At 49.9% G+C, this 25,851-nt stretch overlaps 1 protein-coding gene across 1 annotated transcript in view; it reads left to right on the top strand.

Moving 5' to 3' along the window:
- The first annotated feature begins 1,371 nt into the window (after window positions 1-1,371).
- The window catches only part of METRN (meteorin, glial cell differentiation regulator), a 42,503-nt gene continuing 18,023 nt past the window's right edge, over window positions 1,372-25,851 (top strand). The window contains exons 1-2 of the mRNA XM_086951547.1: window positions 1,372-1,605; window positions 21,892-22,319. Coding sequence (XP_086807673.1) covers window positions 1,517-1,605; window positions 21,892-22,319 — 517 coding nt within the window. The 5' untranslated portion in view covers window positions 1,372-1,516. The remainder of the gene's footprint in view (window positions 1,606-21,891; window positions 22,320-25,851) is intronic.

The raw sequence follows: 25,851 nt of genomic DNA, 5'->3' as shown, positions 1-25,851 counted from the left end.
AGACGCCTGGCTGATTTTTGTACTATGTGCAAAATGTCATTGCAAACTTAGGTGACGCACAAAAATCAAGAAAAAGGGTGTTTTTTATTTTTATTTTCTTTCATGAGTTGCTCACAATCCTCTCTATGGCCCGGCTTGGGAGTAGACAGTAGGTGGGCAGCTGTCTATTAAAGGCATCCTTACCTGCCAAATATTGTCTTTAGTCCACAGTGCTTCGAAGCAATATAGCGCTCTAGCGGCTCTGCAAACAACTAGATAAATAAATCAGCTCTTCAGATGGGATCAGCTTCGCTGTCAAAGGAGGAGCGAGGAATGCACATGCCCCTCCCACTAAAGCTGCCGCCCCGCCTCCATGAAATATTGATGAGTAAGCAAGTTCCCTACCCCAGGCGCCATGAAACCACCTGCAGCGACACGCAGCGCTGACCGTGCATGACTGAACAACATCAAAAGAAATAACCGAAGGGAAGTAAGTGCATGGAAAAGAATAATAGGCAAAAGCATAAGTAGATTAACTTTATAGAGAATTATAGGTACATGCATAGCTGATTAGTAATACGTAATCGATGTAATCGTTACTGGATAAATACATGGCTCGAAAACGGACACATACATAAAAGACTAAACAAATAGATACAAACAGAACAGTTACAATTGTAATATAACACTTTCAACTATTCTGGGTAGGTATGAATTTGTTTAGTCACGCACAAACGCGCACCTACATATAAAGTAAAATAACTGTGAACATATATAAATGATCATATACTTGCCAATGCATAAAAAAATGTAAACAAATATATCGAAAAATACATCTAGGCAGAACACATAGAACACTATACATTAATACATAAAGTAATAGACCCATACATCAATTAGACGCATAAATGGATCTTTACATAAATATACAGGTACATAAGAACATCATGAAATATATATGCTTGTTTATTTCTCTGATCTAAATATGCGCATACATTTATTTGTCCGTGTATATATCTGTTTTACCATGTTAGCATTCATGGACATATTTACATTTATTCCTTTACTTTTATATGTCTAAACATCTGCATCTCTTTACATTTTAGAAGCATGGTAAATCAGTAGACAGGAAGTCAGAGAAGTCATCCCCTCTGCCTGAGCCCTGCTCACATCTGGACAAGGATTAGCTCCGAGCGGCTCCTAAACTTCTCTCTCCCCCACCTCTTTGATGGCATTCCCCCTGCAGCCCTCCCTTTGTGCGCTGGGGGAGGGGGTTTAAAGAAGTTTATCTCCCCCTCCAGGCTCGCCGGCCTCTGATTGGTCAGAAGTTGTCCGGCCTTGTCCGATTGGCCGGCCCCTGCTCCCCTTCCCCCGTGCCCGGCCGGGAGCCGCTGGTCAGTCTGCAGCGGTCGTTGATGGTGGATGTGTTTCCTTGAGTCTCGGCGCCTCCTTCCTGTGATCCTCGGGCACCATGCAAGCAGCCGGGGGAGGCTGATGCCCAGAGGCCGTGTTTCGTGCGCAGGGGCTCGGCGTGAAGATGCTCTGGCTGGCCTTCCTCCTGTACCTCGGGATCGTGCGCTCCGTGCGGGGCTCCTACTCCACGGACCTGTGCAGCTGGAGGGGCAGGTACGTGCTCTCTCTCGTGTGTGTGTCACCGTGTGATCTTGGAACTCGGAGTTTCTTTCAGCTCAAAGGTCTGGGGTAGCTCTGGTAGTTGAGACCCTTATTTTGAAACAAGCTGCTTTAAGCCTATCGTGAACGCTCGACCGGTTCATTTGCAAACAGTAAGGGGTCGGATGGACAGTGCCCGTCTTGGAAGGGAGCGCCCCCCTCTGGCCGATGCTGGTTGTGCTTTAAAACGTGGAGAGGGAGCGTATCGCAAGGGAACTTTAATACCACGGGGGCTTGCACGAACTCGCACCGGAGACATTTAAATTAAAGGTCGTGACCCGCCTTCTGACCGCCCCCCTCACCCCGGGTTCAGCTCTGATGGGGCAGCGCGCCTGCCCCGGAAGCAGATGGTGTGGATTGCAAGGGGGCTGCCATGTGGGAGAGGATGGGGAGGCTGCTCGGGGTGCTGGGGAGGCGTGCATGCTGGTTTTAGTGTGGAGGGCCGGCTTAGGGGGCTTGTTCTGTGAGCATTGGGCCGGCGTTAGGGTGGTGCGGCCGCACCGGGCACCTGCCTGTGCAAGGGGCGCAGTGTTTAGCAATACCTTCTTATTGGATAGATGAGGGACACGTTTGCCCGGTGGTAGTGAGAGAATCCGCGGAGGCGGTCATGGAGTGTGGGGGCGCATGGTTTTCACACCGGGCGCCACCAGCGCAAAAGCCGGTCCTGGGTGTCCAGGCACTGAGGGCCGGTCATGGGTGTCCAGGCACTGAGGGCGATGGAGGGGGCGGCTTAGGGGGCTGAGCTGGTGCCGAGGCGGATGCGTTGGGTGCTGCAGACGCATGCCCAGTTTGAAATGATGGTGGGCAGTCCATGCAAGGGACACATGGGTGTTTGCGATAAGTGTCCAGGCTAAAGATGTTTGCCGCGAGAGCGGGGTCTAGACTCGCGGAACTGGAGGGTGTCCAGCTCGAGGGGTGTGAGGCCCATGGTACTGGAGGGTGTCCAGCTCGAGGGGTGTGAGGCCCATGGTACTGGAGGGTGTCCAGCTCGAGGGGTGTGAGGCCCATGGTACTGGAGGGTGTCCAGCTCAGGTGATGGGAGGGGTGCGAACCCCATGGTACTGGAGGGGTGACCAGTCTGAGTGCTGGGAGGGCTATCAGGCTGAAGGGATGCCCAGCTCGGTGCTGGGAGGCGTGGTAGGCCCATGGTACTGGAGGGTGTCCAGCTCGGGTGCTGGGAGGGGACTCGGTAGTGAGGTGTCCAGCTCAGGGTGATGCTGGGGGGAGGAAGACGGGCATGTTATAGCAGTTGGGGTGCTAGGACACGCGGGTCCTGTAGGCTGACAAGAGGGGTTGTTGGGCTTGGGGTGCTGGAGTGGTCCTGGCACCGGGGTGGGCACGGTCCGGATGATGCGGGTGCACACTCACGGTGATGGGTGGGGTGGCACGTACAGCCTCAGGGTGCTGCGGTGGATGCCACCCCAGGCACTCACTGGCTGTTGGCAGGAGGTTTACATGCTCAGTGTCCCTTCAGTACCGCTCAGCTCGTTTCTATCCACGTTTTTTACTGCCTGTCTGGCTTTGCTTGTGACTCGGAGCCCTCCGCTCGCTCTCTCCTTCTCCACTCGCTACTTCTTAAATTCACGCCCTACCCTGTGACACCCCTGCGATGTGGATGCTGGAGTGGGTTCAGATTTTGCACTGGCCTTACATTGCTGCTTACCCATGACTTTGTTTTATACTTAATGTAACGTCATACATGTTTTACATCTTTTCACTCTTTCTATAGTGCTGGTGTAACTTGATATTCGTTTGTAAGGCGCTGCTAACGTTGTAAGCGCGCTAACACCTTCGGGTAGTGTCGGCACCATATACAACTGCGTAAATATATAACTTGTGGGAGGAGTACGTGCAGGGGGGGGGGGGTGCTGGCTGGCTCAGATGCATGTTTTGTAAGGCTGTCCAGGTAGAATATTCCTGGGGAGTGGCGGGGCTCGGACTGTATGGGGGGGGGGGGGGGGGTTGTGCTAGTTCGTGTTGTACACAGGTTAGGTAGGGTCAAGATTCAGGGTGCTTCTGGGGCTGCCAGGATGCTGGAATGATGTGCTCGGGCTAAACATGACAGTAGGTTGTACAGACTTAGGATGCTGCTGGGAAAGCGGGGCAAATAGTCTCAGGGTTTTGTAGTGGGGCAGACCGTCACAGGGGGGTGCTGGTGTCGGTATTGGGAAGTGTATGAGCTCAGGATACTGGGGGGCTGGCGACGGAGGAAGGGTTCTGGAGTGGTACCCAGGCAGGCACGAAGATGCTGCCGGTTTGTCCACGTGAAGCTGCCCTGGCAGAGGATGCTGGAGAGTTGGCGGCGGAGGGACGGGTAGGGTGCTGGAGTGGTACCCAGGCACAAAGATGCTGCCGGTCTGTCCACGTGAAGCTGCCCTGGCAGAGGATGCTGGAGGGTTGGCGGCGGAGGGACGGGTAGGGTGCTGGAGTGGTACCCAGGCACGAAGATGCTGCCGGTCTGTCCACGTGAAGCTGCCCTGGCAGAGGATGCTGGAGGGTTGGCGGCGGAGGGACGGGTAGGGTGCTGGAGTGGTACCCAGGCACGAAGATGCTGCCGGTCTGTCCACGTGAAGCTGCCCTGGCCGAGGATGCTGGAGGGTTGGCGGCGGAGGGACGGGTAGGGTGCTGGAGTGGTACCCAGGCACGAAGATGCTGCCGGTCTGTCCACGTGAAGCTGCCCTGGCAGAGGATGCTGGAGGGTTGGCGGCGGAGGGACGGGTAGGGTGCTGGAGTGGTACCCAGGCACGAAGATGCCGCCGTTGTGTCTCGAATCTGCTGCCCTGGCGCAGGAAGCTTGTGGTGTCGGAGCTAAGGATACTGGAGGAATCTCCAGGCTCCCGAAGCTTCTGCCCTGAACAAGTTCGGGATGCTGGAGCGATGCCCAGGTTTAGGATGACGGAGGCCTGCGTTCAGGATAAGGGCCGTGGAGGAATGTACTCAGGAAGCTGTAGGGTGCCTGGGTTTGGGTGGGCTCAGGAAGTACAGGATAAGGTGATGGGGGGGGGGGGTGTACTGGTTCCAGGTGCTGTAGGGGTGCCTGGGTTTCGGTGGGCTCAGGAAGTACAGGATAAGATGCTAGACGGTTGTACTGGTTGTAGGGGTGCCTGGGTTTGGGTGGTCTGCAGTCGGGGTATACTCAGGATGTACATGATCAGGTGATAAAGGTTCCAGATCCTGAAGGGATGTTTGGGATGCTGGAGTGCGGTATGCCGGCTGTGGGTCCTGTTGAGGTGACTTTTCATGTTCCGGCTGCTGGAAAGGCCTTACGTCGCCAGGTGGGGTGTACGGGCTCGGGATGCTGGGTGGGGGTGTGCAGTTTCACGTGCTGGGTGGAGGGAGTATAGGCTCAGGAGGGGTGAGCAGGTGCTAGGTGGAGGGTGTGCAGGTGCAGGACGCCGGGTGGAGGGTGTGCAGGATGCTGGGTGGAGGGGTGTGCAGGACGCCGAGAGGAGGGGTGTGCAGGATACTGGGTGGAGGGTGTGCAGGATACTGGGTGGAGGGTGTGCAGGTCCAGGCTGCTGGGTGGAGGGTGTGCAGGACGCCGGGTGGAGGGTGTGCAGGATGCTGGGTGGAGGGTGTGCAGGTCCTGGATGCTGGGTGCAGGGTATGCAGGTCCAGGCTGCTGGGTGGAGGGTGTGCAGGTCCTGGATGCTGGGTGCAGGGTATGCAGGTCCAGGCTGCTGGGTGGAGGGTGTGCAGGTCCACGATGCTGGGTGGGGAGGTGTGCAGGACGCCGGGTGGAAGGGTGTGCAGGATGCTGGGTGGAGTGTGTGCAGGTCCAGGCTGCTGGGTGGAGGGTGTGCAGGTCCAGGATGCTGGGTGGAGGGGTGTGCAGGACGCCGGGTGGAAGGGTGTGCAGGATGCTGGGTGGAGTGTGTGCAGGTCCAGGCTGCTGGGTGGAGTGTGTGCAGGTCCAGGATGCTGGGTGGAGTGTGTGCAGGTCCAGGATGCTGGGTGGAGTGTGTGCAGGTCCAGGCTGCTGGGTGGAGGGTGTGCAGGTCCAGGATGCTGGGTGGAGGGGTGTGCAGGACGCCGGGTATACCCAGGCTACGGGCGGTGTATTTTGAGGGGGGGGGGGGGTCAGGGCTAAGGATGCTGGATGGGGTCCGGGTCGGAATGCTGCAGGGAAGGCCCCTCAGCTCCGGCTGCCCCCGCTCTCCCGGCTCCCTTTGTCTGCTGGAATGCGTCTATTTTTGGAATCCGCTCTCGGGGAGGGTCCCCGCAGCCTCCTTGTGTAAATACAGTTTTCACTCCCACTGTGCTGTTGTCCGAACCTGTTAATCCCACCCCGAAGTCTTGGCGCGCGTGTTTGAAAGGCCAGTGCATTTTATAAAAGAAATCCGCTGAACTAGGTGCACGTCTGCCACTTCTTGGCCAAATTCTTCCGAATCCAGCCATTGTCCTTCTTCTTTGGCTATAGCAGTGCCAAGACCCCTAAAACGTTCTGTTTCACAGAGCGGGTCTCCGAGGAGCAACATCTGTTGCCCACCCGGGGTCCCAGTGGGACAAACAAAACCGCTGTGGGGGGAGGGGGCGCCGAAATCTGAGATTTGGGGGCGGATCGGCGGCCATCCGGGGCACTCACCCCACCTCCTGCCTGGGCGCCAGAGCGTCTCAGCCGAGCGCGGCCCCGCTGGAAGGGAAGGGGGGGGTTTAGATGGGACGGGAAAGTGATCGAAATCACATCTCTCGTGGAGCGGAAGCTGAGTCAACAAAAATCCAACCAAGGGGTCATGATTGGGCTAAAAATACTCGCGGGCCCGAGTTGTACTATAGATTCATTTAACTCGTGCATAGGATTGTTATTATACATCAATCCGTGTTCTTCCCAACCTGCATAAAGGCAGTGTATCGACCCGTTTTATATTCTAATATTTCACAACATACATCCTGATTCGAAGATAACTCAGTGGGTTAGTGCGACTACAGAAAACGTATCATTCCAGAGTACTTCCATGCGCTGTCCCGCTGCGGCCATTGTGCGCAGGGCAGTTTTAAAGGCCTCGTGTTCCTCCCCATAGCAATGCTGTGTCTTTGCACTGGGGTCATCGGGTGCAATTCATGTCGATAAACCAGTTTTGGCGCCAATAATCCATTCTATAGGGCAGTTGCCTACAAGCTCAGTGAATGAATGAATACATTCTATTATTTCAATTAATTAAAATTGTTACAAAAGGCTGGACGTGGTGTCCACAAGCCCAGTGTCTCTGTACGGGGAAGTGCAGTGTGACCACTTTTGTTCTCGTGTGTTGGGGCGCCGATGTATATGTTTGCGATTGTAACTTCTTATCCGCACTGTCACAAATGGATCTCTGTGACAAAAGCGGTAAACCACTGAGGTTTAGCATACAACAACGTTCTGTGATCTGTATAGTATGTACTCTTTGCAGCAGGCATGTCAACCCACTGCGCTATCTTGGATGAGTCAAAACTGCCACTCGGCAAAACTCCGATCTCTCTGAAGCAGGTACGTTAATCGCCAGTTATCTTGCCTGAAAACTGTTGGGGATACAAGGAACCCTCTGCAATGCTGCTAAAACTGCTGCGACAAACCCGACCCCCTGTAACAACAGCCGCCCCCGCCCTTCCAGTCTCGCAAGGAAACGCTGATGCCCAGTACGGCCGTGGCACCTCTATCCATAGTACAGTAGTGCCGGGCAGAGGCATAAGAAAGACCCTTTGGGCGTAGGGGGCGCCCAACGCACAGGGGCCTCGGGGTCTTCACATTTAATCAGTGGTGGGGGCACAAGCGGTCTGATACCCACGGGTCTAGCTAACGCTATATAAAACTTTATAAACATATATATTTTTAAATGTTTGCACCGGGCCTAGTGGTCTGAGAGGTCTAATTTGTCATCGCTCTCCCCCCACCAAGAACCACAGTCCAGTGCGCTTTTTGACCATTTAGTAACGCGGCCTTTCCTCTAGAGTGCATGTACACACACCTTGCCATTTTTCACGTTGACAAACAAGCCAGAACATCAGGAAAAGAAACTGCAATGAATGCACCATTACAGAACCTCGACCCCCACACATCTAAAACCCCCTGCCATCTCACAATATGCATAGCAAAAGTGGGCACGCAGCACGAGTTTACCCACTTCCCCTCCTTGTTTTCAAGATAGCCCCAGCGAAGTGAATTCTGCATGGAGTTGTGATTTCCTTTACCCTGGAGCTGTGTGCAAGCCCCGCCCTTTGTGTAAAAGAGCACAATCTGCATTTTACTTCAGGATTTTGCAAGGATTGTCCTCGAGTCGCTGCTGGCAACATCCTATTGAAATTCACTCCCAGCCCCTTTCCTGTTTAGTTTTGTTTTATCGATAGTTGCATGCTGATGTTACATTTTTTCAGTGTATGGCTGTAAAATTAAGTTAATTAAGCCTTCTCTTTAGAAGGAAGACTAATTAGGTGGTATCATAAACCACCATCACCTAAATAAATCATTCTAGTATTTTATGTTTGGGCATAGCCTTTTTACCCCATCCCTTCTTGCATATCCTCCGTGCCCCGATTCTAAAACATGGCACTGGAGTCTCTCCTTCCGACTGAAGACGCCCATCCTTCCGGCTGCGGACAGCGCTCCTTCCGGCTGCCCACAGCGCTCCTTCCGGCTGCCCACAACGCTCCTTCCGGCTGCCCACAACCGCGCGCTGGACGTTGTGTATCAAAACGGTGTGTATCAAAGCTGTCTGGAGATCCACGGACTGGCGATGGACAAATTGCCCTAGCCCAAGGCAGTTCTCTATGGTTGTAACAACAGCCCTCCGAGGTGAGGTTCGCTAAATCTGAGAAAAATGTGACACTGCCACATAAATAGTAAATGATCCAAAATTCAATCTTAACTCGACAACTCTGTCAAAAGTGAGAAGTGAGGTCCAGGCATACAAGCTCACCAATAAATCATTTTTACAAAAGCAAGCTGTCCCTTTGCTTTAGGTCAGGATTAAAGTTCCGATGGATGGCGAGTTTTGAGGGGCAGCTTCTCCAGTGCTTATGGTCACACACTTGGGTCATGGGGTCAAGTCAAGAGTAAACAGTGTGAAAAAAGGGGCATCTTGGCTGTGATGATATTCCCATGGGATCTGTTGTGATATGGTGTGTAGGTCCCTGAATTCTTTTGACACATTTCCGTCTCTCTCAAGAGTTGACCGATCTAGGAAACATTCTGAATTTACCGTAAAGCTTTGGGAGGTAGCCCCCTCACCTCTAAAACCCTGTGGTGTGTAGACTACCGTACAGATTTGGGAGGGCGCACCTCACCTCTAAGACCCTGTGGTGTGTAGATTACCGTGCAGATTTAGGAGGGCACCCCTCACCTCTAAGACCCTGCGGTGTGTAGAATACCGTACAGATTTGGGAGGGCGCTCCTTACATCTAAGACCCTGTGGTGTGTAGATTACCGTGCAGATTTGGGAGGGCGCTCCTCACCTCTAAGACCCTGTGGTGTGTAGATTACCTTGAAGCTGTGGGAGGGAACCCCAAACCTCTGTTCAGAGCCTATGGTGTGTAGATTACATTAAAGCTGTGGGAGGGAACCCCAAACCTCTGTTCAGAGCCTATGGTGTGTAGATTACCGTAGAGCTTTGGGAGGGAGCCCCCCACCTCTGTTCAGCGCATGTGGTGTGCGAGGGAGTTCTGGGAGTGTTTATAACTCATAGTAACATTTTAGAGGAATTGATCACGTGTGTCTGACCCCATCAAGACGCGAGTGCTCTTTATAGGGCCACAATGCACTACTTTGAGTTTGAGTAATAGCGTTTAGGGCAAATCTCTCACCCTGTCTAGATGATGCTAGATTTTGGGCGGGAGGCATCATGTAGTGGTTTTGGATCATGGTACAGTTTGGAGAACATTTCTGCCAATGCTCATAGGAGAGCTTATCTGACCCAGAGCAAGAGTGAGAGAAAGCCAGAAAAAAGAGACTGGATGAAGAGAAGGATATAAAAAAACTAACAACGAAAGACATCAGCGATGGAGAAAAAAACCTGCACGAGTGATATGAAGCGACAGGAAGTGTAGGGTAGTGGAAGAAAGAGGCATGAAGTGGAAGCAAAGCCGAGTAGCTTGGTATTAAGCAACTGCTCACTGCACCATCAGGATTCAAGCAAGCCGGGCCGACGACGGCTGAAATGCCAGAAACCGGTCCCCGGAAGCTTGTCTCCTTTCTGGTGAAGAATTGGCTTGGTAGTTTAGTCTGCCCTGTTCACATGATGCACTGGGCCAGGGACAGACTGATTTGCATATAGCCAGGTTCTGAGCTGGGATGGTGCAGTGAGCTAAATAACGGTGATGGATCAAGCCCTGATCTTTGGACTGGGTAAGAGTGGTCTGCTTAATTCAGACACTTTGTTCATCACCACCCCCCTTTTCTGAATCACTGCCTATCAGCAGCACCAGTGGTGGACCCTTAAGAAAAACTTTGGGTCCTTGCACCTATTTTAGATTAAGTACAGGATGTGCCATCAGCACACTCTATAGTCCTATACAAAAGTTTGGTACCCATCACCAGGACACACCCAGCTTAATTTTTTAAGGAAATTTTATAGGCTCCACCCCTTTTTGCCTAGGTTTTTCCTATATATTTTCTATAGTTAGGCTCATATTTCACTTGACCGAAACCAGTGAAATTCAGCAGTTCTAGTTGCCTGGGCTAACTATAACTTACGAACCCCGCAATGCGCTGCCTATGACCCACATATTACATCACTCATTACATGGTCGGTAACATCTCGATGACCGCAAGTAGGTAATATAAAGAGATAGATATACACACGCACACACATCTGAGAACTGCAATTGACAACCAACTGCCTATGGCTAGCTCTCGAATCCACAGATTCAAGAATATCTTTCTACGACCGAGCCACTGTCGCTGGGAAGAGCGAGCACTTGCACCTAGTCACCTCACATGTGAAACAACATATATGCAGAGTAAGGCATAAAGTTGAGCATCTGATCACTTTGGGTTCAGAAAACCATGTACATCAGCTGCTCCAGTATTGACCATTTCCTTTAGCAAAACAGCCGTCCCTGGCCCAATCACACATCAGAACCTTTCTTGGCGCAAAGCCCTGCTCCTGGAGTCCCATCCATGTGGATCGTCCATGCAAACATGAGAACTGACTGCGAAGAATTCCAGGATCTTAATTGACCTCGCCGAAGAACTGCGCTTGGTTCAGTGACGTAGCCAGTGTCCTGGACATTAGTGCAAAAAAAAAAAAAAGGCTACACTGTCTGCTGTTTGAATACTAAAATACAGCATAAATCAGGATTCAGTGGGCCTCTCAGGGCCCTGGTGCCACTGCCCCTGCTGCACCAAAGCAAGCCACGTCCCAGGCTTGTTTTGACATTTCTCGCGGCTGGTAGATTTTGGAAGCCCACACCTGTGCGCCCAGGACTGATTGAGCACACCAGAAAACTATCGTTTGCCACTGAGCGCGGGAGGTCGTGACCTCCAAGAGCTGTCGATGGAGAGGAGAGATCTGAGCGGTTAGACAAAAACCTAATGCCTTAATGGAAACATGACGCCTACTGTTGAGGCTCCACCGAAGTCAATGGCGATATTTTAAATGAATACATGTGATTTTATTTTTTGTTGGGGTAGTATGTGTCGAGACGGGAAGCGTAAGTCACCTCTCGGTCCTCTGCAGATTTATACGAGTGAGTTCGGAAGGGTGCAGGCAGGTAGCAAGTGAGCACAGTTGTTTGGCCCAGGACATTTCTGGGACTCTTTTATTCCTCCTCCAGCAGTTGTGCCCGTATAGAAGAAGGCGCACCAGAAAGTGTTTCGAGCGTTCCTCAGTTGCAGTACCCACGTACAGCCACTGGGGGCAGAGCTCGCTGCGCCAGCTGTTGCGTGCCTTTCTGTCAGCCTTGGGCTTTCTCAGAGGCAAATATTACACCCGGGGTGACTGCCCACAAGTCGGGGTCAAGTGGGCTGCCCCAGAGGTCACCTTTCAGCTAGTGTGGCCCTCAGTCCCGGGAGTATCGTCTCTCACAGGCGTGTGGGGAAAGTGTGACGTGTGACAGGCACGTTTTACAACACAAGTGCACTGTACACGGCGGGAAACTGTTTCTGCATCAGTGGTGAATAAAATATTCTCAATGTATAACGCCAAAAGGGAATATTAAGATATAAATGCACCCCATGAGTTTTCCTTCCTGGGGACTACAAAGAATATTGCATATTCATTGCATTGTGGAATATGTATAACGCTTACCTACAAAGAGTAGTAAGTGCACATATACACTCAATACAGGCTGTAGCTTGCTATATATTTAGGGAAGCACTGCAGGGCGCCACATAATGTGTGACTGGAAGTGAGGTGGCTTGTTTTTGTGATTGCGGGGTGGCCCCCGAGGTGCGGTTATGGTGATACCACATGCAGTGCCGGGCCGTGTGATGGGTGAGGGTGTGTGAGAGATTGGCGCACATTTTATGATTGTTTATGGATTAAGAGATTTAGCAGGCTACACAGAGCCAGCCTAGCCATAGCCACAGGATGAGGGCCATGTGCACCAAAAAGGGGGAAGAGGTCATCTGAGAAGGCGCAGCCAACCATATGGCAGTATGGGCCCAACAGCCATGGTGCTGATGAATAAAAGGATGCAAAGGGATTAGAATGGGAATTGGTGACATAAGCAAAAGCAATGGATTTTTATTTTAATGGAATATACTGCCTACTTCTATCTAAAAACACCCACTTAACGAGGAAGGAAGTGGGAGAGCAATCAAGGCTAACAATCTAAGTAGAAAGGACACAATTTTTTTAGGTCTCGCGACCTATCAATGCGCGCAAGCGCTTTGAGCGGAGCGAGAATTCATGTCGGCAAAATCCTCTTCAAACCAAGGGCTTTCAGCCGCGGTTTTCATGAAGATCACGTGAGCAAACAAGCACACGCATCGGCAGCATTTCTCCCGCACAAGGCTCGCAAAAGGCTCTCCTCCCTCCCCACATCAAAGGCATCAATCGCCCTCCCGCAGGCTTCCCCAGCGCTGCCCCGCCCCCTGCTTCATGGCCAGGCCATCTGTTCCCTGCCAGACCTCTCACACCTCCGTCATTTAGTAACAGTGCCGCTTCCAGACACCTCCCACCTCTGACACAACATGCCCTTAGGCCAATCAGCAAACAAGCACGCGCATCGGCTGCTTCCAGACACCTCCCACCTCTGACACAACATGCCCTTAGGCCAATCAGCAAACAAGCACGCGCATCGGCAGCATGCATTTCTCCTGCACAAGGCTCGCAAAAGGCTCTCCTCCCTCCCCACATCAAAGGCATCAATCACCCTCCCACAGGCTTCCCCAGCGCTGCCCCGCCCCCTACTTCACGGCCAGGCCATCTGTTCCCTGCCAGACCTCTCAGACCTCCGTCATTTAGTAACGGTGCCGCTTCCAGACACCTCCCACCTCTGACACAACATGCCCTTAGGCCAATCAATTTCGCTGCTCGTCTCGAGCGGCCGCCACCACCCCTCCCAGTGGGGCTGCCCGGGTTCAGGAAGCAGCGGGCAGACGCTTTTAATCAGTAGCGAGCCGACGCAGCACGACATTCCTCCACACACGGCACATTAATGATTTTAGAATTTGAGGCCGATATACTTTTGCCTGCTTTTGTCCTTAAGAACTATTCTTTTCACACGACAAATACATCATCATGGGACTAATATACTTCGATTCACGGAGGGAAAATAGGCCAAAAATTATGTTCAGCGCTTATTTTTACTTTTTCCCTTATATACATTTTAATCACTCAGTGCCTAAAGCACGCAGCTGTCACTGGCAGCCTCCCCTTCTGTTTACATTTCCCTTAATCTCTATAAGGCTGCCCGACCTATAATTAAACCTTCCAGCTGCCACACATGGCAACCACGGGGCAAAGGCAAAGTCACCAAAGAAAGTCTCTCAAACCGAGACGCATATCTCAACCTATCTAGACGCCGCTTCCAAAACTGTTTCTTATCATTCCACGATGACCCAGGTACATAAACCTATCCGTTTTCGACAAAAGTTACATTTTTGCAGAACCTGTGTCTTTCCGCATTTTGCTGCCCGGGTTCAAGAAGCAGCGGGCAGACGCTTTTGATCAGTAGCGAGCTGACGCAGCAGAACATTCCTCCACACACGGCACAATGCTGGAAACTGTTCTCAATGTGACTCAATATTGTCCTCGGGTGACACATAACGTGACATCTTTAGGGCCAGAGGAATGCGGGATGTGTTCTCTGACCGTGTGAACAGTTACACGTGGTGCGCTGGATTCGTAGCAGAGCTTTCCAATCCACTAACAACGGAGACAAACCAGGACAGAGACACAAAACAAATGGAGGGCTGAAGTCACGCGGGGGCACCGCGTCGACACGCCTCAACATGCTACGAACTAAAAACAAGCACTGGCGTTGCCAATAGGTCTCGTAGTAGGAAAGTTGGAGCTGTTGGTTTTGTAAATGACAATGCCTTTTATTTTTGTTTTATTTTTTAAAAATTAAAGGGCTTTGCCTTTTACAAAACCAGCAGCTCCAACTTTCCTACTGCGAGGCCTATTGGCAATGCCAGTGCTTGTTTAAAATGCCATGATTACACCAAAGTTAGCCAATATTTCCAGCTGGGGTTCATGGCTCAAGCGCCCGAACACTCACAAAGGTAGACGAGTAGCAGTCGGGCAAGCTCTACCTGGGTCCAGTGCCGGAATGGCCACTGGGTTTTTCCTAAGTAAACCATGGAAAACCAAATGGTTTTAAAGTATGCTTTCAAAACCATTTTTGCTTTCTTTACTTAAAAACTCATGCAGGTCCCCATCAACAAATCTAGCCCCCACAACAGTAAAATCGGCCCCCAGCTTGGCAGCCCACCAAAACACCAGGTAGCCAGTCCGGCCACGCTTGCGTCCTGGCTTCACCCCTAGCCAGGCTGGGCAAGACTTCATGCTTCTTTACCATTAGTGTAAGTCATCCATAGGGGCATTGCTTGGCCAGTAAAAAGGGCGGGGGGGCGGTTTGAGGTTCAGGTTTTCCAACAACCTCTCTGGTATATAATGTTAAATTACATTGTGCGACAAGAATAATGCATAAGGGGCAAAAAGGGCAGTGCAAAGTGAGAGGCATGTTGATGGATAGGAATACTAAACTAGAGAAAACATTATATTTTGTAAAATAACTAACATTTTATAGGGCTTTCAAAACAGGGAGAGTGTGTGTGCGTTTTTGTCTGTAAGTAAAAAATCCTGATATTGGAAAGACACCTTAGCATAAAAGACCAAAAGACCCTGCATTAAACTAATTAACAGAGAATAGATTTATAAAGGGGGGGGGGTGTAACACCCTAAACATCCCTACTGAAGTCACTTACCTCTAGATGTCACCAGGGGAGGGTATGCTGTCTCTTTTTGTGCATGTCGGTAAACTCCAAGGTGGCCAGGCTAACTCATGACTGAAGCATTATAAACCTTTTAAGCAAGCCCTAAAAGGGCCACTTGCAATGGCACGATCAACCTAAAATAATCAGATTTCAAGTCCATCTGGTCTATTTCAAGCACGTTTTTAGGTCTCGCGACCTATCAATGCGCGCAAGCGCATTGAGCGGAGCGTGAATTCATGTTGGCAATATCCTCCTCAAACCACGGGCTTTCAGCTGCGGTTTTCTTTAAGTTCACGTGAATCACGTGATTAAACAAGCACGTGCATTCCCTTCTCCTCCCCTACGGCCGCACAGCACATCAAAGGGCTTCGCCCAGCGTGCGCTCTGCGGCTTCTCCTCCCCTAACACGCTTCTCCTCCCCTAATGCACCATTGCCGGCCGGTAGGCCGGCCGTACTTTCAGTTTCCCGCCAGTTTCAAATTACACAGTAAGCAGAAAGCCGCACAGCACATCAAAGGGCTTCGCCCAGCGTGCGCTCTGCGGCTTCTCGGCTTCTCCTCCCCTAATTATTTATGGCTCAGTTTCCCGGCGCATGCATTTGATCAAATTTTTTTCCGCCGCTCTCCCCACTCGGCACCCTCCCCTGCTCGACGTGTCGCATTTCTCCTCCCCCCTCACCTTCTCTGCCTTCCCTCGTCTTGTTAGTCAAGGCAGTTTCCGCGTCACGTGAAATGATTTAAGCGCGGAGCTGCTAGGCACACAAACAGTTGATACCGAAAATGCTGTGCTTTTAACACCCTCTTACAGACACCCCATTAGTAATTATTGCAACTGCTGCCCAACTAAACCATACAGGTCCGTGCAGTCTCTCGCCACTTACATATACGCGTCGTTTATATTCATTTCCTGCCTGTCTCCTAGACGAGCGCAGCTCCCATATTTCCCGGCCCCCACCCACATTGTAAGTGTACAAAGCACCCGTTATAGTCGGACCATTGATATCCAGACACGGTATCTAGAGAGTCTCACGGGAACATCACTCTGGCGTATGTCCGCCCCAACACCCACACCGTGGGCACAGCACCCACTGGTGCACACAAAGGTACACGCACGGATCACCATGCAGGCTCCTGTACACCGCTATGCTACACAGACATCCGCAGGCCACTTCGTACTGTACCCATATAGCCCTCTCTCGGCCATCACTACACACACGGGTCCACGCACAAGCATGCTTGCATTACACACAACAGCTGTTCTAACGGTTCCCAATTATTCGAAGAAATATTATCCCTGACTTTAACTTCAAACGGAGGAATGTTGGCTGGCCGCGAGCTGCGTGATTAGATCAGACGGGAGCCCGGTTTGAAATGTGCGTGTGCTGGACAAAGCCATCATAGCCAGGGTTGGGGCTTTCAACCGCTAACAAATTGTTTCTGGCCCAACTCAATCCAGCAGCCATATTTGTGCCCTTGGGACAAGCCACAGTAAAAACCCAATTCCTCAGTAATCTGGAGAGACCACAATATAATTCCCTTCAGGATCATCTCTTCAATCAATAACACATCAATACACCAACAACCACTAACCAAAAAAAACAACTAGCGTTCAAAAACCAAAACTCGTCTCGAAAGAACCTCATTAACTATGCAACGTCAAAATATACAAGCTTCTACAACTTCATCTACACTGCACTAGACAACCAGATACCGATCAACAACACATACAGGTCTGGACACAAAAGGAAAATAACACAGATTATTTATTACACAAGAAGAATGAAAACATAACATATTACAACACAAGTGGATAGGAATCAAGAGACGAAAAGGACAATCTACTACACTGGTATAATAGAGCATACAGAAGAGTCTTCAGAACCACAACAAGGCAACAATATATATATATATATATATATATATATATATATATATATATATATATATATGAAAAAAGCAGTCCCTCTTGTGAAAGAAAGGCAGGAACCTCAGCGGGGTAAGGCAAAACAATTTATTCCCAATTTGATGGCGTATGCATTTCGGCCGGTGTGGCCTCTTCAGCGCCTGCGGTGGTGAAAACGGGAGTCCTACCGCTCTGCAGTTTAAAGTGCACCCCTCCGCACCGGATAGGTGAGAATGACAGCTCCGCCCCTCAGCCTAAGTATCACAGGTGTTAGTGTTAAGGGTCCGAGGCAATCAAAGGACTCCAATGCCCAGGATGCAACAGTGGCTCCTAGGTAAGTAATGCTGGGGGACTGTTCGTGGAATAGCTGTGGGAGTGGATCTCTGCAAAGCGTTACCCGCAAAAGGAAACAGACAGTCTTGCCTCGGGTCCCCAGGACCTCCAAAACCTTTAGTCCAAGCACAAGTGTAGCGTGAGCGGGAGGTGCATACAACCCGCCCTGGCTGAGAACAATGTCTCGCTGTATCGCTGCAGCAACTCGGACCGCCGGCGGGTCTGGAGAAAACAGGAACATGTGGAAACACGCAATGCCGAAGCAGACTCCAGAATCTCCAGGCCACTTATGTTGGGGGGGCTCCTGAAACGCGCCTCTGGAAAAACGCGTGACATATGAAAAAAGCAGTCCCTCTTGTGAAAGAAAGGCAGGAACCTCAGCGGGGTAAGGCAAAACAATTTATTCCCAATTTGATGGCGTATGCATTTCGGCCGGTGTGGCCTCTTCAGCGCCTGCGGTGGTGAAAACGGGAGTCCTACCGCTCTGCAGTTTAAAGTGCACCCCTCCGCACCGGATAGGTGAGAATGACAGCTCCGCCCCTCAGCCTAAGTATCACAGGTGTTAGTGTTAAGGGTCCGAGGCAATCAAAGGACTCCAATGCCCAGGATGCAACAGTGGCTCCTAGGTAAGTAATGCTGGGGGACGGTTCGTGGAATAGCTGTGGGAGTGGATCTCTGCAAAGCGTTACCCGCAAAAGGAAACAGACAGTCTTGCCTCGGGTCCCCAGGACCTCCAAAACCTTTAGTCCAAGCACAAGTGTAGCGTGAGCGGGAGGTGCATACAACCCGCCCTGGCTGAGAACAATGTCTCGCTGTATCGCTGCAGCAACTCGGACCGCCGGCGGGTCTGGAGAAAACAGGAACATGTGGAAACACGCAATGCCGAAGCAGACTCCAGAATCTCCAGGCCACTTATGTTGGGGGGGCTCCTGAAACGCGCCTCTGGAAAAACGCGTGACATATGAAAAAAGCAGTCCCTCTTGTGAAAGAAAGGCAGGAACCTCAGCGGGGTAAGGCAAAACAATTTATTCCCAATTTGATGGCGTATGCATTTCGGCCGGTGTGGCCTCTTCAGCGCCTGCGGTGGTGAAAACGGGAGTCCTACCGCTCTGCAGTTTAAAGTGCACCCCTCCGCACCGGATAGGTGAGAATGACAGCTCCGCCCCTCAGCCTAAGTATCACAGGTGTTAGTGTTAAGGGTCCGAGGCAATCAAAGGACTCCAATGCCCAGGATGCAACAGTGGCTCCTAGGTAAGTAATGCTGGGGGACGGTTCGTGGAATAGCTGTGGGAGTGGATCTCTGCAAAGCGTTACCCGCAAAAGGAAACAGACAGTCTTGCCTCGGGTCCCCAGGACCTCCAAAACCTTTAGTCCAAGCACAAGTGTAGCGTGAGCGGGAGGTGCATACAACCCGCCCTGGCTGAGAACAATGTCTCGCTGTATCGCTGCAGCAACTCGGACCGCCGGCGGGTCTGGAGAAAACAGGAACATGTGGAAACACGCAATGCCGAAGCAGACTCCAGAATCTCCAGGCCACTTATGTTGGGGGGGCTCCTGAAACGCGCCTCTGGAAAAACGCGTGACATATGAAAAAAGCAGTCCCTCTTGTGAAAGAAAGGCAGGAACCTCAGCGGGGTAAGGCAAAACAATTTATTCCCAATTTGATGGCGTATGCATTTCGGCCGGTGTGGCCTCTTCAGCGCCTGCGGTGGTGAAAACGGGAGTCCTACCGCTCTGCAGTTTAAAGTGCACCCCTCCGCACCGGATAGGTGAGAATGACAGCTCCGCCCCTCAGCCTAAGTATCACAGGTGTTAGTGTTAAGGGTCCGAGGCAATCAAAGGACTCCAATGCCCAGGATGCAACAGTGGCTCCTAGGTAAGTAATGCTGGGGGACGGTTCGTGGAATAGCTGTGGGAGTGGATCTCTGCAAAGCGTTACCCGCAAAAGGAAACAGACAGTCTTGCCTCGGGTCCCCAGGACCTCCAAAACCTTTAGTCCAAGCACAAGTGTAGCGTGAGCGGGAGGTGCATACAACCCGCCCTGGCTGAGAACAATGTCTCGCTGTATCGCTGCAGCAACTCGGACCGCCGGCGGGTCTGGAGAAAACAGGAACATGTGGAAACACGCAATGCCGAAGCAGACTCCAGAATCTCCAGGCCACTTATGTTGGGGGGGCTCCTGAAACGCGCCTCTGGAAAAACGCGTGACATATGAAAAAAGCAGTCCCTCTTGTGAAAGAAAGGCAGGAACCTCAGCGGGGTATATATATATATATTTCCACAGCATTCTCCTTTCCTCGAAGTAGAGAGGCGGCACACGGGGATACATAACAAGCACTGGCGTTGCCAATAGGTCTCGCAGTAGGAAAGTTGGAGCTATTACAATTGCAAATAACACTGCCTTTTATTTTTGTTTTCATTTTAAAAACATAAAGGGCTTTGTCATTTACGAAACAAATAGCTCCAACTTTCCTACTGCGAGACCTATTGGCAACGCCAGTGCTTGTTGGAACTTGACTTGTATTTGTTCCAGTAAGTCTGGGGCAACTGGTAAGATGCAGCAGTGGAAAACCCACCTCATAATGGGACATGGCAAATTAAATTATGCAGCCCATTAAATGACTGTATTATGCTCCTTTTTGTCATTCATTGGAATTGCCTGGGAAAGTTTTGACCTCAGTAGAACCATTTTAATATTTGAGTGCTGCACTCTGCACAGTGTGTCGTGTTGCACTTTATTATGTAAATTTTGATTCGTTTGAGCCAGAAACAACTTGTTTTCCTTTGGTTGAGATCTACAAATTATACAGTGGGTGGTGGTTTGTGTGGCAAATGTGGTAAATCCATAATTATGTGGAAAAACTGTGCTTGAAAGGCTGTGGAGGAAAAGCGTAGATTGTGCAGTTGTTTTGTAGATTTCTGGGCAGCCTTCGACTCTGGGAGAACTTGCAGCTTGGAACATACCGCCATACCTTCTTGGGGCTCTTCAATCCTTGCACTCTGACAATTGGGCTCAGGTGGAGTTAGCAAGTCAGGACGGTTGTCCCAAGGAATCTCCATCGACAATGGCCTGCGCCAGGGGTGCTTTTTAGCACCCTTGCTCTTTAGTCTATTTTTGTCCGACCTCCCAACGGTTATTTCCCAATCAAAGTCTTTCTCGCCTAAAATTGGGGACCAGCATATCGCTTGGCTGATTTATGCAGATGATTTGGTATTATTGGACTATACTCCAATTGGTCTGCAGAGGAAACCTAATGCCCTGGCATCTTATAGTAAGCAGAACCAGCTCTGCATTAATCTGGAAAAGACTAAAATTATAATTTTCAGGGGAAAGTGCATAGTTTTTCCAGGTATTTAGATTCACAGGTGGTGGAACAAGTAGGTCAATATAAATACCTGGGTTTCACTTTTAGGATAAATCTGAATTGGGGGTGCGCATTGGGATGCTATTAAACAGAAAGCCCTATTGCAGGCAAGCTGTCTATTGGGATTCAATGGTAGATTCGAGGGGGCTATCCTATATCCCATTACTAAAGGCCTATGAAGGGAAGATTCCACTGTTAGGCCTGTGTGGGGGAGAGGTATTTTCTCTTGATCCAACCTATGAATGGGACAGACTGGAAGGGGAGGTGCTTAAAAGACTTCTATCACTCCCCCAAGGTACCATGGTCCAGGCTATAAGGAGAGAGTGCAGTCGGGTCTCTTGGAATACGGCGGCCGCTACTCGGGCTCTAAGATACTTTAACACTCTTTTGGAGGATGATGAGGTATTTAAAGTCTCCAAATTGTATTGGGAAGAGATCCAAAGTAGTGAAAGGATGGGGGCAAAGGCTGTTAGAACCAGAATAACTGCAATTAAGAACCTCCATTTAAATAGTGGCACAGTCACATCCTGGCTCACTTTTCCAGGCAAACGAGTACTGAGAGAATCTGCTGCTATGGCGTCAGAACAAATTGATTTATCATATTTAAATAAGAAATCATCTATTAGCTTCTCGTTTGCTTCATTTGGCCTGGATAGTGTCTTCCCTTTTCTATCACGGTTACCAGATCCAGGTTTGAGAAAAGAGATTTTAAGGGTTCGGGTGGGATGTAATCCAATCTATTCATCCCATCCACATAGGACTGGAGTGCAGAATAATAGTGGTCTTTCTCTCTGCCCTTTGAAAGTTAAATGTACTGTTAGGCATATTCTTATGGATTGCGTTTTAAATCACGCAAATCGGATCACGTTTTTAAGACCTTTGTTTTTTAATATATGACGCTCTTCATAGGAACAAAGCTGTGGATTTATTGTCTGAGATGCGATATTTAGATGTGGCAGTTGGGATTGCTCGTTTTTTACGATCTGTGAAACAGAATTTTACAAATGGAATGTAATGGGGGTGGGGTGGGGCAGCGAGGTGGGAGGTTCATTTAAAGGTTTTAATTGCTAAGTGTGCTTTTCGAATGTTTTATGGACTATTGTCTAAATAAACTTGTTTTTGAACCCCCCATAATTATGTGGAAAAACTGTGGCAGTGATCTTGGACAGCTGAGCGGCTGACTATTATTACTATTATTATGGCTGATTATTATTACTATTATTATGACGATTCTCTTGTCAATTGAAGGTATATTCTCATCTCGTGCCTCTGTTTTTCCCCCAGCGGACTCTCGCAGGAGCCCAGCAGCGTGGAGCAGATCTCCCTCCACTGCGGAGAGGGGTCCCTGGAATGGCTGTACCCATCAGGCGCTCTGCATATCGCCTTCTCCCCGCGAACATCCCTCGGCACATTGGCATCGGGCTCCGGCCCCAGCCGTATCACGGTCTGCATCAAGCCCTCCAGCACCTTCCGTGGGGCGCAGGCCTACCTGGAGAGGGACGGCATCCTGACGCTGCTGCTCTCCGAGGCGGACTTGGCGCAGCGCCCCCGGGTGCACTGCTTCAGCTGGCTGCCCCACGAGAAGGCGGCGCTCTTCTTGCAGTCCACCCCACATCAGGACATCAGCAGGCGCATTTCCGCTTTCCGGTACGAGCTGCGCGGGGACTGGAACTCCAGGCTTCCGTTGCCGTTGAACAAATTCAGCGTGGAAGGTAAGAGGCATCACCCTGGGCGAGGTGGCAAGGATGGGCAGAGAGACAAGATAAAGGCAGGGGCTGCTACAGCCAACACAGCAAAATGCTAGGGTTGCACTGAAAAGAAGTCTATGAAGACTTTACGTTGGTTTGCGTCACTTTTTGTGGCTTTGGTCTGCCTAAGTTTTGATTCCGATTCAGAAAAGGGAGTGGTGATGGCCCTGTTCCCATGTTGCACTGGGCCAGGGACAGACTAATTTGCATGTAGCCAGGTTCTGAGCTGGGATGGTGCAGTGAGCTAAAAAAACGGTGATGGATCAAGCCCGGATCTGTTAACTGGGTAGGAGTGTTCTGCTTAATTCAGATACTCTGTCCATCACCACCCCCTTTTCTGAACAAGTATTGATTCCACCAAGTTTTTTTTCTTCCACCACTCCATTTCTTTCTCTTTGTATCACTTCTAAAAGTTCGATTTTATCCCTTCTGAACAGTGTTCCCATTTTTCTCTTCATTCCTGCTCAGTTTCTGCTTTTCTCTCGGTGAAAGCCTAATGATGAAAAAAGTCCCTGTCCCCAAAAATGAAAGGCAGAGCCCAGCGCCTACAACTGCTGGCACAAATTAAGCACTGGGGATTGCTCTGCGTGCTGTAGGAGCTATGGTGACCACCTCTCTGCAGGTTATTATGGACACTGCCAACAATCTTGAACGTCTAATCTACAAATCCTTGCTTTCAAGTGTTATTTGAATTGGTTCAATTGCCAGTTTCCCAGCTTCTGTCAGGAGGAGCCTACCTAGTCTATGGTTTTGCTGTGCATTCTGGGAACTGTAGTCCAAATCCTCCAAATGCAAAATCAAGACATGCACCAGAATCCAAAGAAAAACCGTTAACTGGATAAACTACACCTACATGGATCTGGTTAACTTGAGAGCTTTCATAAAAGTGTTTAATCGCCCATTCAGGTCACAAACAGGCCTCATGGGTTGCAAAGTTTGCATTCCCTGGAGACTAGTGCTCCCTTTGATCTTCGTATGATTTGCCATAAAAAAAAATATTTATATATGACCAGCACTATGTAACGTTTGAACATGCTACACAAATTCGTGTCAACAAAGTGATATACTTCTGTACCTTTATAAAAGAGAACTAGGTGGAGGCAACACGAAGCACAATGGATTGCTTAGGTAAACTTATTGTGTAGCTGCTAGCCAATGGTGTCTTGGCGCTGGTATATGGGTTTCAGGGGAGAGAATTCCAGAAGGGTGGGCTTAGATTAGAGAACGTCCTACCACTTTTTGATATGACGTTGACCCCGAGTGCTGTAGGCAGGAATGTAGTGTTCTTCCTCACCTAGTAATCCTCTGGGATAAGGAGCCACATCCCGGATGCATTTTTAGTGGAGAGCGAAGTTCTTTTCGGTTAGAAAAGGAAGGCGTTACTGTAGAACACACTGTAACAGTTTCCCCGTACAATCTTGAATTTGCCTGGTTTCCCATGCCGTCAAAACGGATTTTTCTCACAACCTCCTCCTAAATGTTCCGCATTCAGGGTCTTATGCGATTTTCACACTCCAGCTGATCCCTCGGCTGCGGAGCCATTTGTACAGCTCAATCTATCATGAGTTTTCTCACATGTCTACTGTGAGCTTCCGGGGCGTGACCCGGACGCACTCCTCATGGTCGCTCGCGCCAGCCAACTTACCGCGCGAGGACCTCACCTAGACCGGTCTTTTCCCTGCATTCTGGCGAGGAGCGACAACCACGGGCAACATTGAACTGGTTGAGCCATGTACATCTGATCTCTGCGGCCACTCTTCATGGTGATGTGGTGTTGTAAAGAAGCTAAAACAGTGCTTTCTGTAGTGGGAATAATTTGGGATAAGGTACACCAAAATATGTCGGAAGGGTGGCAGACAAGTGCTTGGATGGCTGAGTAGTCAAGAGTAGTCAACAATTTTTTGAAGTGTGCCAAGTCATTGACCTTTAGTGTCGATATGATGATCACTAATTACACACGGGATACCTCCAGTAAATGAGATTGGTAAATTGGGGTAACTTAAAATGATGGGGCCCCGCCGCCGCCCCTGCAGAATGTGATGAGGGATCCAGCGACTTCCAAGGTGCACAGATACTCATTTGCCTTGGGTCCGGGGGGGGGGGGGCTAAAGAATTGGGGCCCCCTTATTATTATTATTATTATTATTATTATTTGAAAGTTTTATATAGCGCGGACAAGATCTTCGCCGATATCAGAGCGCTTTACAAAGAATAGTACATGAAGGAGCATAATCAGCCAAATAAATTAATAGGTCAAACAGTACAAATAGGTGGCTGCAAAGCCAATCATGTGAGTAATAGGACAACTAATACAAATACAAATAAGCAGAGGGGTCAAACATGTAGTACAGATCAGTGCAGAGTATTAGCAGTGTTCGAGATAGTAGTTCAAGTGTATTTAGCCATGAGGATAGCTTTTACTTCATTTTTAAAGAGTGTAGTGGAGGAGATAAGCCTGGTTTCGGGCGGGAGTGAGTTCCAGATCCTAGGCGCCATTCCTGAGAAGGAGCGCTTATATGTTTTTTCCTTTCGGAATCTTCGAGGTTTCAGCAGAAGATTGTTTGTGCCTCTAGTGTTTCTGGCTCCGCCAGAGATTGACAGTTTCTGAGCGAGGTAGCCGGGTGAGTTTAGGTGTACCGCCTTGTGTGTCATGCAGGCGATTTTCAGATGTATTCTGGCTTCAAAAGGCAGCCAGTTCAGGGATTTCAAGTCAGGGGTGATATGGGAGTGCTTTTTTGACCCGGTGTTGAGTCTCGCTGCAGCGTTTAGAGAAGCTCTTAGGGGTGCGGTTGTAGTTAGGGGGAGTCCGCAGAGGGCGATGCTGCCATATTCAATTCGAGGTATGACAAGTGCTTGTACTGCATTTTGGAAGTCTTTGGCTGGGAGGCAGGGTTTAAGTTTCCTCAGAGTATTGATCTGTAAGTTCGCTCCCTTTGTTGCCTTGCTGATATGTTGCTGCATGTTGAGATTGGTGTCGAGTGTTATGCCTAAAGATTTTGCTGAGTCCACGATGGTGGGTTGGACATTGAGTGTGGGTAGGTGTTTAAGCCAAATTTGGGTGGTGGAGATCTTCGCTGGAGGTGAGATCAGAAGGAACTCTGTTTTCAGGGCATTGAGTTTGAGATGATTGTCGGCAAGCCAGGATTGGGTGCATCTGATCGTTGAGTTCAGGAGCAAGATGTCTTTGGGGGACTGTAATTTGAGATAAAGTTGGGTGTCATCGGCGTACATGTGAAAGTGTACATTGGATGCTTGTAGCAAAGTGGTGAGAGGTTCCATGACTAGGTTGAACAGAGTTGGGGAAAGAGAGGATCCTTGGGGGACGCCTAGCGTTACGTGTATTGGCGAGGACATCAGGTTGTTGCTCTTGAATTTCTGCGACCTGTTGTGAAGAAAGGAAGTGAACCACTTGAGAACAGTTCCAGATAAACCCATTCTTGTGTTTAGTAGTTCTAGTAGATTCTCATGTTTAACGGTGTCGAATGCTGAAGAGAGA

The sequence above is a fragment of the Lissotriton vulgaris genome, unplaced genomic scaffold (assembly GCF_964263255.1).
Source record: "Lissotriton vulgaris unplaced genomic scaffold, aLisVul1.2 SCAFFOLD_634, whole genome shotgun sequence".
Taxonomy (NCBI): Eukaryota; Metazoa; Chordata; class Amphibia; order Caudata; family Salamandridae; genus Lissotriton; species Lissotriton vulgaris.
Note: the sequence above shows the minus strand (reverse complement) of the source record. Positions and strands in the feature narration are given on the sequence as shown.